The sequence below is a fragment of the Mya arenaria genome, chromosome 6 (assembly GCF_026914265.1).
Source record: "Mya arenaria isolate MELC-2E11 chromosome 6, ASM2691426v1".
Classification (NCBI taxonomy): domain Eukaryota; kingdom Metazoa; phylum Mollusca; class Bivalvia; order Myida; family Myidae; genus Mya; species Mya arenaria.
This window is the reverse complement of record NC_069127.1, coordinates 58,292,615-58,307,034: the sequence shown is the minus strand read 5'-3', so window position 1 is coordinate 58,307,034 and position 14,420 is coordinate 58,292,615. Positions and strand designations below refer to the sequence as shown.

Genomic DNA, 14,420 nt, shown 5'->3' with positions numbered 1-14,420 from the left:
GCTTTATAATTGTTTCTGTTTATAAATCTAAAATCTATGAAATGCACTCCAAATTCGATGCAAACATTTTGCTCCATCTTGCATTTGGTTATTGCATGTTTTCCCATTGTACTTCTTGTACAATCATCACTATAGATCATCTCTGGCAAGCTCGTCATCTCTGGCAAGCTCAGAATACAGGGGTGTTTATTTAGCTGATGATTTCAATAACTGTGAAGGAACTCATACCACACTTATGCATTTATTGCAGAAATCCAGTCCCAGAAGAATTCATAAAACAAATAATATATCTCATCAAAGGCAAGAAGGTATCAAGGATTTTATGCAGGCTGGTGCAGCTCAGTCCTTAGAGTACCTGGCTGATACAACAAGTGTATTAATGCAATGTACTCTGCGGAAATATTTCAATACGATTAAGACTCATTGAGGTCTTTGAATAAACTAGAGTCACTCATGAGATGCAGATGGACAATGGTGGACAATGGTCCTTGACAATATGGTCCTATCTTCATTAGGCCATTGATGATAATACTCTCACTGCTAGTATATTGGCTGAAATGCCCCCTGATAAGATGCTATTGACAAACAGCAAGGGGTTGTCTCAAAATGAATTGTTAATTAGATTCCTTCATCATGGATAATAAAAATGCTAGGGCTTTCAAAAGGATATAAAATATGTAAATTCAAGAATTCTTTATGGATATAAACCCTAAAAAGGCATTGTAGTTTTTTTAGTCTACATTTTATGGTATGACACAGTATATAATATTTGAATTGCTGTAGAAAGTGTGTAATTTAAATATTCTTGTTAGCTCAGTGTTTTTTTTTAAACAGTAAGGCATTGAAATAAGGCTTTATTGCCCCAACTGGTGGAACAGTTGAATAAGTAAGCATGCAGAATGTCACAATTATCTTGAGTCCTGGGTAGAAACCAGTGTTCATTCTGAGAGGTTGTGAGAATGTACCCCTGGAAGGGATCGAACCCACAAACTCTTGAGTGAGAGGCAGACACCTTTACCATTATAAGACCACTTTCACCCTCTCAATTTGTGGAGTATATGTCATATGTATAAGAAGGCCTTCGCTTTATGTCCTCAAAGGCTTAATTGCCAATTTGTTTAATCAACCCCACTGTTATGCTATCCTCGGCCATATTCAGTAACCAACTTAGATACAACTTAAGTTAAAGAGTAGAATCCGAGTGTTTTGATTGGACTGTAGAAATAACTGGCCATAAGACTTCATTGAATCACTGAGGATAAGGCCAAATTAATAATTTTGTTTAGGGTTATTGTGACCCTTTTAAAAAAGGGTCACAATAACGGTAGGTTAAAGGGTAGGTTAAAGCTTTTTTTATTTATTATTTTATTCAGCTTTATGTAATAACGTTTATAATTGTCATCATTTGGGAATGGTGTTAAAGTTGTCTCGTATTTAAAGGTTTTAAAGTAGATATTGAAACACACATTTTTTTTTTAAACCTTATATAAAATAAATTACCAACAGACTATTAAAATGGGAGCTGGGCTGGTTTCGTAGGTTACAGATTGGGTAACCCAAACCAAAATTTTTATATTTAGGCCTAAGGTTAAGAATGATATTGAATACTGTCCCTTACATAAAATAATAATCTTCGTTCAAATTTGTTGATGTGAATATAAAACAGCATGGATTAAAACTTAGGGTAGGTCTTGCAAAAACTACAATATTTGAATGACAAGCCGCACGCCGTATTGCTCGCTTTCTTTGTTGAGATCTGTTTACCTGATGTTGCGATATTTGATAACTTTGAAAAAATATAATGCTGAAAGAGATAACATGCTGTCAACGCATTCATACGAAATATCGCATTCATTATAATATATAAAAATCGGTGGATCTAACATTTTACACCTGATGGGACATTTCTTTTCAATGTTTTGAAATTGATTGCGGTATATTTGACACCACTTGTGCCGTTCGTTTCTTGTTTCATTGCTGCAGTGAAGATTCAGAAAATTGTCTTTTATTTTGCAATAAAATTTTAAAGCAGTTTGATTGTTTGAAAATGAGCTAGGTGGAATTTATCACTTCTGAAATATTCTTAAAATGTGATGGGTGTCTATCATGCTTTGGGAAGAAAAAAAATAACATTAATAACATTGCTTTTTTCTGTATTAAGAAGTCCGAATTAAGCTAGTTGTCTCATCGCTCCTTGAACCATTACATAAATACTTAAGATACATTGTAACCCAACTTATTCTGGTATCATTTAATTAAAAGGGGAAATCTCACTTAGATTACTACTATGTCAAATATAAATGACTGTAAATACGTCTTACATATATATTTTTTGGTTTACATATATTTTTGTGCCTCCAACCGAAAAGGGGTGGGGGGATGGGGGGGCGTGCATATAGATTCGTCCTCGTCTGTAAATAATACCAAAATAATATGGGGGGTCACCTGAAGGATCTGAAATTCCCATATTTCTGTATGAGCTACCTTAAATAATATAAGGCCTAGCGTCATTTATGATGTGTCAGTTTTTGTTTAAAAAATGATGCCATCAAAAAAAATTATAAGCAATTTATCAGAAAAAAAAGGATTTTCCTAAAGATAAAACCGATTATTTAGTTAAACAAAATTACGCTTTCTAGTATTAAATGTATATATCAGTCTGGCTGCTCAATTTAAACTGATTCATAGTTTTGATATGACATTGAACACTGATTAAAAGATCTGTTAAAAAGATAATATTTTTTCTCTGATTAGCAAAATCCTTAGACATTCCTGTGATACCAGGTTACATACAACTAATTAATTTTGATTTTTATAAAAGGTGAGTGTTCCTGACCCCAAGGGCAGGAAATACGTATCAGTATCAACCAGTTTTGCAAAACAATTTCGTCAATTTGGTGATAGTCGCAACTAATGATCCCGGAGTTTTAAGACTCTCGTAAGCCGTGGGTAAATTTACTCATTGATAAAACGCTGATTTTATTCAATATCCTGAAAGATTGATACTCACATTGACGATAAATTCTGATTTGTATGTTTTATGTAACTCGTTGTTAAAATTTAATAGTACTTAATGTTGATTTGGAAGATGTAAATGGTATAATTATTTGTAAAATTATCTTTACAAGCTGTTTTATAATTAGGTTTTTAATATTTATAGTTTGAATCACCAGCGTTTCGTTGCATTACCTAATTGTTCAGATAACTTTTACTTGCGTAAATTTTATATTTCTGTACTTTAAAGGTTTTAAAGATTTGAAGGGTGAAGGCCTTTATTGATTTAGTTTTTTTTAGTTTTAAAGGTCAACCTAGCTGTGCAAATTCTGGCTGCATGACCTGCCTTATAATTCCACACCCCCTCCATCCAGCCACCCGCCCACATCAATGCTAAATCCACTTTCCTCTGTGTGGTTAAGAAACTGTCCGATGTTCAAATTATATCTTTATTTAAAGAAGATGACACATTAAGACACAAAATGGTTCCATAAATAACTTCTTTTACAATGTTGTCTTCTACATCACTTTATAGCTTGTCAATAAACAACATAATTGTAATTGTATAATACTAATTAAATAAAATTCACTTATTGATCAAAACAAGACAGACACACCCTCAATTTTTAATTTTATTTATGCTCTATCAATATTGAAAAAAGTTTTGTCTTAAAGCTGCACTCTCACAGTTTGACCGTTTTGACAACTTTTTTTATTTTTTGGCTTGGGATGAGCCGTTTTTGCTTTAATGTCATAAATCCATTAATACGAGATTGCTGACAAAAGATCAGATGGGAGTTTTTTGTATTAACTTTCTAAAATTGATAGTTTATGGCTAAAAGCCTTAGTTATGCTTCTTATGCTTTAATGAATAAGGTAAATTTTAGCGGTTTTCCAAACAATTCAGATCAGGTCTATTGTGAGGTATCTAATATGACTGTTTTGAAGACATTGATACCGAAATCTGCTGATTCTGAGACAAGAACTAAATGTGAAAACATTCAATATGAGAATGCAGCTTATAAACCTTAAATGCATAAAAGAAAGCAAGCATTGTGCACAGTAGAACTCAGGTAGAGATACAATAATAAATTGGTCATTAAATAGTTATAACTCTTTTTGGGAATACCAATATTGTCCTTGACACATTATTTTATAAACATCTTATCATCAAACCAACAGTGCACTTGGTCAATAAGTTACCTAATATTTGTCAAAGTAATTACCCCCCTTTCTATTGCTTAAATCTTGCCGTTTTTGTTGACTTTGGGGTCAGAGCAAATATTGGACCATAGAAATAAGTACCCTTTCAGCATAGTCATATAGTTGTCAAAGCTTCACCAGTATTCAACCACTACTGTAGAATTACTTAATTTTGTGGCAATATTAATTTTTCACAATTTAAATCTTACTAAAATTCCCACATTTTTTGCTGATAATAATTTATTATTATTTTCATATATATTTTGATAATAATTTGGCAAAGTTATTGGTTTTGTTTATGGAATCATTGAAAGCATTCCTGTTTACAGTTGTTTAGAATTTTAAAACCTGTGCTTAATACTCAGAAAATAATTGTTCACAAAATTCTTTACTTTATGGTATTTTTTCTTAAGAAAGTTGATAAAGATGGCTTTTTTTTGGCAAATTTCGTAAACTAATGATAACAGGTCACTGAAAGGTGTAAAATCTGTTAGTCCAAATTTGAAATTTTGAACGAGAATTTGTAAAGGCTGTGAATATTTGCAGACCATAAGGATTTGAATGTAAAAAGTACACTCGTTTTGGATTTTGGATTTCTATATTCTGTTGTGATTGGTTGTCTTACTTTTTGGAGTATTTTTGTGGAAAATGTTTGTATCGCTTTTGTGAAACAAATGTGCTGTTCAAAATGACAGATTGGAATAATTTTGGAAGGGGCTCTTTGAAGGGGTTACCATACAGTATTCTTGGTGTAATTAAAGGTGCTAAAATTTTACATTATTATATGTTTGTCGCTTTTTGTGCACTTTATCTTGTTTATTGGGATATTGTGACGATATTAGTGCTAAGTGGATATATTCATTGGGCTGACAGATTTTGTACTTATTGATCTTGTAACTCACCTGAGTTTCGATGATTACCTTGAAGACAGTGTTAAAAACATTATAGAATATGTTTGGTTAAATTTCATTCAAGAACTACAACCTATATGCAAGTAATTCATTAGATGGCAAACTTTAAGAAGAACAGAAAAAAGTCTTATGAAAAAGAAAAATTATGCTTAGTCTGTAAAATTTTATCAATGGAAGTAAGTTCCAATGTTTGAAATATTTCATAAAAAAATTCAAGTCCACAAGCCCTGCACTAGATATTTCTGTTCAAACTAAATCAAATTCTACATATTATACATCAGGGCTAATGTTAAAAAAATTAATGGCTGTAATACAATTTCAGGCTGACCATGGACTGCTCACAAAGCATGATACATGAAATTCATAGTTTGATTTACAGCTTTTACAATTTGATTAATTTAAGGAAATTGTTGATACATTTATCTCACTTATATTGTTTCTTTATATAATTTATAATTGATTTGGTCATAATACATGAGAGAAGCTATTCTTTAGGTATTTGTGTCACACAGCATTTTACATAAATTTTGACATGTTGACAAGTGTGGTGGGAAATCATACCTATATTCACTGTATATTTGCATACCTTTTTGTAAACCTGACCTAAATATGAACACTCATTGTATAAATTATGGCGAAAAAATTTACTCAAATTTTCATTATGCAAATAGATCTCCACTTCAAATTTAATGCTGGTAGATATAGGGGTAATTTCAACATGTTCCATTTTTGTATATATGGTTCAAAGTTAAAAGTAACTCTCAGTGCGAATTGCAGCTCAATGCATTTATTCTTGGTTATCACCACTACACCCAATTTCAGGGCAGACATTATATAAGTAATATTTGCTAATGTGCCCCGCCAAACAAGGTTTAAAAATGCTTGTTTATTTCTTAAAAAACGTTTTAATTTGGCTGGTTCATAATTATGGAACATCAGGATGCACTGTATTAAGAGTGGAGTAGTTCTGTTCTGATGTCAAAGACATGTTTTTAGATACCTCAGTTTACTATCAAAGCAAATATATAGCATATATTATGCATGTTTTCATAGTCACTTTTGTTTGCTCGTAATTCTTCTGAGAGAAACAATAAACAATATGGGGTTTTTGTTTTTGCCTTGTCTTGTTGTCAGGGCATCGAAATGGTATACTCAGTGCAAAAATGTTAACTTTGGCCAGGTAACCAACCTAAAACAAATTTAAATAAAAGATGATACACAATTATTTCCAATAAGAACATCAACTGCAAGTCCCAATAACCCTGGCTTTAATATTTGTTGAGTTATGTCCCTTGCTCGACTGAAAACCCCCACTTTGCTGCGCTTTTGTTTGGAATCATGAACTCTATTTGAATTTCATTTTCAAATCCTGAACAATAATCAAAACGCTCCTTTGTAATTCAGATTAATTTCTTCTTTCAGATGAACGGGAAGATGTTCAAAAAAAGACTTTTACCAAATGGATAAACTCCCAGCTGTCGAAGGTAATTATGTTGTTACGATATACAATGTTCAAGTTAATGAAATTGCATGGCGCTGAGACAATTATGAAAGTTTTTTCTATCAGTTGCCCTTTTTATAACCCATTTGTTGATTAATGCATTAAAACCCATATCAAACATTGCTGTGAAATTTAATTAAAAGAAATGTAAGATCCAATTAAAGTATTTATGTTACAGTAAATATTTATACTGCTGATATGACATTGGTGTAATATCAGAGGATATTTAATTGGTGTGACTTCTTTTTTATGTCATTTTTGTAATATCAGACTGACTTTTCATCGGTATGACATTGAAATAATGTCAAAAAGACATTTCTCTGATGTGCCACTTTAGTGTAATGTCAGAAAGACATTTTATTGGTGTGACATTTATGTAAATATATCAGAGGGAGGAATCATTGGTAAGACATTGCTGTAATACCAGATTGATATTTCACTCAGGTGTTACATGTACATTGGTGTGATGTCAAGATGATATTTGATTGGTATGACATGTGCTATGTCAAACGAAGGTACATTGAAATGGTGTTAATATGGTGTTATTTCAAAACTAATTTGCCAAATGTGTTATTTACCATGATGATTTTCTAGGAATCATTTAAAGGTGTACACATTATAATATAAAAATAATGGTGTGGTAATTACATAAACAACAAAAGGATTGTTTATTTGAATTTTTCAGTCTGGGCGGCCAACATTAGCAGACTTGTCAACGGACCTTCGAGATGGAACTCACCTGCTTTCCCTCATCGAGGTTCTCAGTGGAATCAGTCAGGTACAGTGTGGAACAAAAATGTTTATCTTCGATAATTTTAGTTTACATATTGAAATTAAAATTAGTAAAAAAAATCTTGAATCTCTTATTCACACTTTGAGGGTGGTTTCCAATGGACAGCAGAAAATAAATAATAAAAACCCCAATTAATAACGTTATTCACATTTTGAAAATTGTAATGTAGTATAATTAAATGCAGTTTCATTTTGTTAAACAATGTTGGTTGTTTTTTTTTTTGTACCATCTCGGTCTGTCATTTACCTCCATTTCCGTATTTGTCCTTTTAGAAGAAAATGTCATAATAGATGCACTGGGTTGTCTTATTGTGGGTACTGTTTGAGCTTGGACATACATAACCCTTAATCTGACTGGAAACCTGTAAAAATGCAGCTTATTTTGGTGTAAACATCATATAGAATGCCATTTGTTTCCTACTCACCTGGAGATGTCTTTCATGTAATCACCATTTTATTGTTCCATAGTAGATAACACAAAACTAATATGAAGACAAAATAATAACAAAAGACAACAATTAACAACAAAAGACAACAATTAACATCGTATTACTTATTATTATTAACTACATGATACATGAGTATATAAATAATTCTTGATAATGTTGTACAAGTTAAACAATAAGCAATTACATTTTTCGCGCAAATTACTTGACGATATTTCTCAGAACCACTACATTAAAAATAGTTATACTGGTTTGAATTTGTCTCTTTTGTTCATTTCTAAAGTTTTGTTAATAATTATTTTTGACTTAAACCAATGTTTAATCATTTATAATTAGTAAACATAAAACATACAACATATAGTTGATGCATAATGTTAAAACATATTGTTTATAAATTTCATTCACTTTATTACTGCACTTTACAACACAACACATGTTTTCATATTTCAAGACAAAATTCAGACTGGCCAGTCTTTTATACCTGTCTTTCATTTCCGGACTGGACGGAGATTTCTGTATATTTCAGTTTAAATGGTCTGGTCCGCGGTCTGGCCAGTCTTTTATACCCAACCAATTTTGACACGTACCCTGATATATCTATATAATTTAATGAATATCAACAAGATGAAGATAGCTGGTGAAAGATTTATGTCATGTTTAAAACAAAACATTAAATTTTGCTAGCTATAAATTATCAAGATAATTGTATCTTTGTTTTATGGTGAAATCTTACAGATTCCCTCTCACAGATTGACGATTTAAACAACTATTCATTTTGTTGTTGTCTTGGAATGAGCCAAATTTTGAATAAATGTCTGAAAAACAGTGATTTAAGACTGCTGATAAATGATCAGATTGCAGTTTATTATATTTGCGTTCGAAAATTGATGTTTTCTGGCTAAAAGCTTTACGAACGCTTTAAGAAAAATAAGATTTTCGGCAGTTATCCAACCAATTGAGTTCTGTTAATTTGTGAGTTATCTTATGTAACTAAATTGAAAGCATTGATGCAAAAACCAGCTGATTCTAAGACAGAAAAAGGAGAAAAAAGTTCAATCGGTCAATTTGTGAGAGTGCAGTTTTAAGTATATTTATTACTGTGCCAAAGGCAAAGAATTTCATGATTTCTTTTCATGCCTGGTTTATCAGAATTGATGATATGTATAATATTGTATCTTAATGGTTTCTCGATATTTTGCAGGTTCGAGAAAAGGGTCGAATGCGTGTTCACCATATCAACAATGTGAATCGAGTATTGGACGTCTTGGAACGGCAGTATAATGTATGTCTGATTTGAAGGGTTTTCTCTGCGATACATTTCGGGTGTAAATTAAATAAAAAAAAGAATGTTCATTAAACAGTATTCCCCCCAGCTTGCCCCCCCCCAAAAAAAAAATACAACAACAACAACAACAACAACACAACAACAACAACAACCAAAAAACTAACAAATCAATGTACTTGTCTGCTCTGTAACAACAACAACAATTATGAGTGTTTTTAATCTAAGTACCATATGTTTAAAAGAGAATGACAATTATTAAAAGAAAATGTTATTGTAACAAGGTAATATTAATGAAATAAAAATGGGAATAATTGATGTTTCGACTGGATTAAAATGAATTTTGAAAAAGACTGCATGTTTAAATGCATTTGTTATACACTATTTAATTAAATGGAAATTCAAAAACATCAATTACAAGTATTGAATAAAGTGAACTTTAGTATGTGTATTTTAAAATGTTACTACAGCGTGGGCTGTGTTGACAGAATAAATCAAAATTTTGGTCATACTCGTAACAAACATGGTTAAGTATTTAAATAGGCCCTGAAATTCATTGATAAACTCTTCGCAAGGTCAACCCATGAAATGACAGTATTGTTAACATTGTACGCATTAGTAATTGATTAGTTAATGACGCTAAAAAGCATTAAATAAATGAACCGTGTAAATATAAACACTGGGACGATCGAAGGTTATAGCTTACAACTGTACGTTGATAAATGAATATATTTTCATGGCTTGTTTATAACTGAAAATTTTAAGTATTGTGCTATAAATGTGTACCAAAAAAATGTGATAAAAATATTTGGTGATAAATTTTTATGGTTGAAATACTCATTTTCAATTTAACAGTTAGTTAACTTTAAATTAAATGTTGTTTTTTTCTGATTAAGAAGACATTTGTTTGAATGATTTATTTCTGTGTTTTTGATTTGTACGCGGATAAGAAAATTGGGAAAATTGACATGATTACTGTATAAATTGTAATAAATAAATGAATGTGTTTTGTATACCAAGGAAGTAAAGAAGATGAAGGAAAATGTTATATTAATCAAATTGAATGGATTTGATGGATTCTAAATGTCTGAACGGTTATCCATGAAGAGTGGTAACTTCAAAAGCATACTTGAAAGTGAATTTTACAAAAATGTGAAATTTGTCGCTTAAGTCAGGGATGCAGAAACCAATTATTTTCTACGACCTCAACAAAAATTGGACATCAAACAACGTAACAATGTGATTCACTGAAGAAAACAGAAGATAAACATTTTAGAAGCAAGGGGACCAACTCTTGTGATACTAAAGCTCTTCAGGGTATTGAGTAGCTCTTCAGAAAGGAGATAGTGGTTGTGTTATGATTTTTGGTTTCATGCTGTGCAAAAACGGTGGAAAATTATGTCTGGGGCAAAAGTGCATTGGATTTATGTGAAAAATATAGTTTGTTCAGTGTCAGAGAGGAAATATTTGGAGATTAATGTTTAAACGTGTTTGAGATGGATTAAGTTTCGGAGATTACAGTGGAGTAATATTCTGTGTTATTGTAAGGATATACTCATTGAACAGTGTTGAATTAAGCCTGGAGATTAAATCAAGGAGTGGGTGCATTTTGTGTTTTTATGCATGTAGTTTTAGCATGTATATAAGTTAGCTTCTCGATGTTCATTCTTAATAACCCATATTATTTGACTTAAGATGTAAAGGGTATTATTTTATGTATTGATTTGACATGTTGACACTGTTTTAAATACTATAACGTTAATAAGCAATCAATTATTATGTGTTACAATTTAAGATATAAATAATGCTTGTTTTTAAAGCTGCAGCGGCAATTATAACTTCAGTTAAATCATTAATAAAATATATATTAAGTAAAGGCAGCAATATTAGACTGCAATAATTATATTATATGAACGTAACTCTCTCATAATTCATGCATTATTCACACGGCCTGCATATCACAGAGCAGGCATCTTTATAATCAAACATCTCATTCACTGCAGTTTGCAAACAAAGGAGGCTCTGTATTGTGTTGAATTGATGAGGACAAGTCATCATGTTAGCATGTTTAAATAACAAATTATTCAATTCCATAGGTGAGGTTGGGAAAATATTTATTATGGCCAACTGTATCATAACATTAGTGCAATTTTTTTTTCTCATGTGATTATTATATTCAGCTACCGTATTTATCTTAATAGATGTGAAGGGTTGTGTGTAAAATTTAGTATCCTTGCCCCCATTCCCACTCCCAACGTTGCTATATAATTTTTAAATGTATATATCATGCAATAATGATACGGATTGAACTAATGTACATCTAACAATGATTAAAGGTACTATAACTAATAAGATAAAGAAGAAGAATTAAATTAGATTTGCCTTTAAGAATTTAATTTTTGTTGTCCAGGATATTAGTTGTGTGTAACCGTATCCATTCTAGACACATTGAATATTTTTTATTTTTTTTTATTTTTTATTTTTATGCAAAGTAGCCAACTAGTTAGTCTAAAATAATAGACGTGTTATACGGGATTCTTCCAATCCCTAACATCTAAACGGGTTTGTGCAAAAACCGGGGGTGTTTGAAAAATATTGAAATTGTATTAAGTGAAGTATTTTACGGTTGAAATGGATGATAAAGTGTACGGAACTAATATAAAATACCATTGTCTGGTAATATTTCTTGTTTCTATGATATTTTATAGATGCAATATGCTTCAACCCGAAATCCCGATCGGAATAACGACCCACTTTTTGTACAAAACAATTTGTACTTGAAGGATTTGCCATATATATCAAAAATCTTTAAAAAAATCTGTCAACGTACAATTATTTGGACTAGCCAACTACCTGGTCGTATACTGTTGGTCAATGGCTTAATTTCATTGTGGAATCAACCAATCAGTGACTGGTTGGCAATTATTGTATGAGTTGTTACGTCAATCGTCAATCTGTCTATACATGTATATACAATAGGTTTGTCAGGGGTGGATGTTTCGTATAATGAATATTAACAGATTAATTATGCTAATTATGACATAATTAGATCATGTCTAATTGATCAGATCTTTAATGTAATTTAAAGATTATGTAATAATAAATGAAGAAAGTATTTAAATCCGAAAAATGATATTAAAGTATATTTTGTACCTGCAGGTATTTTGAAACAGTGTAATGCATTTTGTTCATTTATTAAAGAAAAACATAAATAAATTATTTTATACTTAGATTATATGAAATATTAATTATGCTGGCAACGGAATTCTTAATTTCATACAACAGACATTACATTCAAATGTATGTATATCTCCAGTTTATATAATTATATCATATTTTATGAAACAAGAATTTTTCTGCAGCATTTTATTCATCATTAACATTAAAATGAAAGAAATTTAAACATAATGAGGGGCAATATTAAATTTATGTGCATTTTCCATGTATATATCTTCAAAACAATTGATGCAATTCATTTCTTGTTTACATAAAACAAATTTCAAACTGGCTGGTTATGTTTCATGAAATATGATTTGTGATATAATATTTGTTTACAATATATTGCATAAAATGACCTTCTAATGCTTGCCCGCAGGAAGTTTAATATCATATCTCCACTTTAGTTGGCCGAAATTCCATTTAAATTTTGAATATTTCAAGGCCGGGTTGTCATTATGTAGTACCAAGCATGGAAAATATGAATTGCCTAGAGCAGTGCGTTCAAAAGATACAAGAAAAGTCCTCATCATTTTTGTATCACCCCATAAAGATAAAACACCAGCTGCACAAGATGAGCATTCTGTGAAAAATTACCACATTACATGCAAATCTCCAAAGAAAATAAATACAGGGTTACATATTGATTTTTTCCCAGTTGTTTTAATTCAACATATTTTTGGTTCATTATATAACGCTCACAACCTGACTGAAATAGAATTTATTTCATTTCAAATTATCTGATGTATTGGAGATAAAATTTATTTCATTACATATTATCTTATGTATTATTTTTGCTGGTTGGGCGTAACAAGTTTTATCTAAGAATCAAGTTCTGGGCCCGGGTATATATATTAGTGTCTGAAGTCATTTCCTAACTCATGTCACTTACCTAATTTAAAGCTGCACTCTCACAGATTTACCATTTTCACAACTTTTTTATTTTTTGTCTTGGAAAGAGCAAATTTTTGCGTAAATATCTGCAAACCAATGATATAAGATTGCTGACAAAAAATAAGATCGTAGATTTTCATATTTCTGTTCGAAAATGATGGTTTTATGGCCTAAACCGTTACTAATGGTTAAAGAAAAATGCATAAAACATCAATTTTTGAACTTTAATACAAAAATCTGCGATCTAATTTTTTGTCAGCAGTCTTATTTAATTTGTTTCCATGGATTTTCACAAAAATTGTCTCTTTCCAAGACAAAAAATAAAAAAAGTTGTCAAAACGTTCAATCTGTGAGAGTGCAGCTTTAAGTAATTTAAGTAACCCATTGCTTATGCACCAGTCAATTGGGGTTGTTTGGACTGAAAGTCAAAGTCCCCGCTATTCCCTGGACCTGGGGGTGGCGTGGTTACAATTGACTGGTGCATTATATGATATGAAAACAGTAATCTGAAACATGCAATATACTGAGAAAGCTGAGTGAGCCAAACCTATTTTTTTGTGTGCATATATTTTGCAGAAAGAGATTGTAGGATAACACTTTTATAATTAGACCTTAAAAAAAATGTTTGTTTAGGGTAACATCCCTGAATTTACTCTAGGTAGGGTATGTAGGTAGGGATTTTTTTTCTTTTTCAAATATACTTTGTCAAAATTATTTTTGTGCAAATATTGATATCTCTTGCAAATGTCACTCATATATTGCTGTTGTATATGGAGCTGAATTTATTTTGTCAGAAATTATAGTTTATTAAATTAAAATTATTTTTATGGTGGAAAGACTGTGTTTTTGTGTGTGTGTTTTTTTTCAAATTGGCAGTTTTATAAGGTAGGGTCGGGTTACCTGAAACAATCAATATTTTTTTTTAGACCTTATATCTCTTTGTTAATATGTATTTGTTTAAGTAAATCTTAGGAAAATTTTTACTAATAAAACTATATGAAGACATTTGATATAAATAATGACTTCCATCAGGAGTGATATTGAACAATTCAATAACTCAGAGGTCGAAAATTAGGTTTAAATTACTTGGGGACAAGATTTTCAAAAATAAAAATTGATAACGAAATACCGATGTTAGAAGTCAAGTTTTGTTATATGTATATAATATTTTCAAATCTAGG

The 14,420-nt window shown here is 30.8% G+C and overlaps 1 protein-coding gene across 1 annotated transcript in view; it reads left to right on the top strand.

Annotated features, from left to right (window-relative positions):
- Nucleotides 1-14,420, top strand: part of LOC128238547 (dystrophin-like) — a 177,955-nt gene that overhangs the window by 11,820 nt on the left and 151,715 nt on the right. Inside the window, exons 3-5 of the mRNA XM_052954580.1 lie at nucleotides 6,531-6,592; nucleotides 7,295-7,387; nucleotides 9,049-9,129. Of these exons, the coding sequence (XP_052810540.1) occupies nucleotides 6,531-6,592; nucleotides 7,295-7,387; nucleotides 9,049-9,129 (236 nt within the window). The remainder of the gene's footprint in view (nucleotides 1-6,530; nucleotides 6,593-7,294; nucleotides 7,388-9,048; nucleotides 9,130-14,420) is intronic.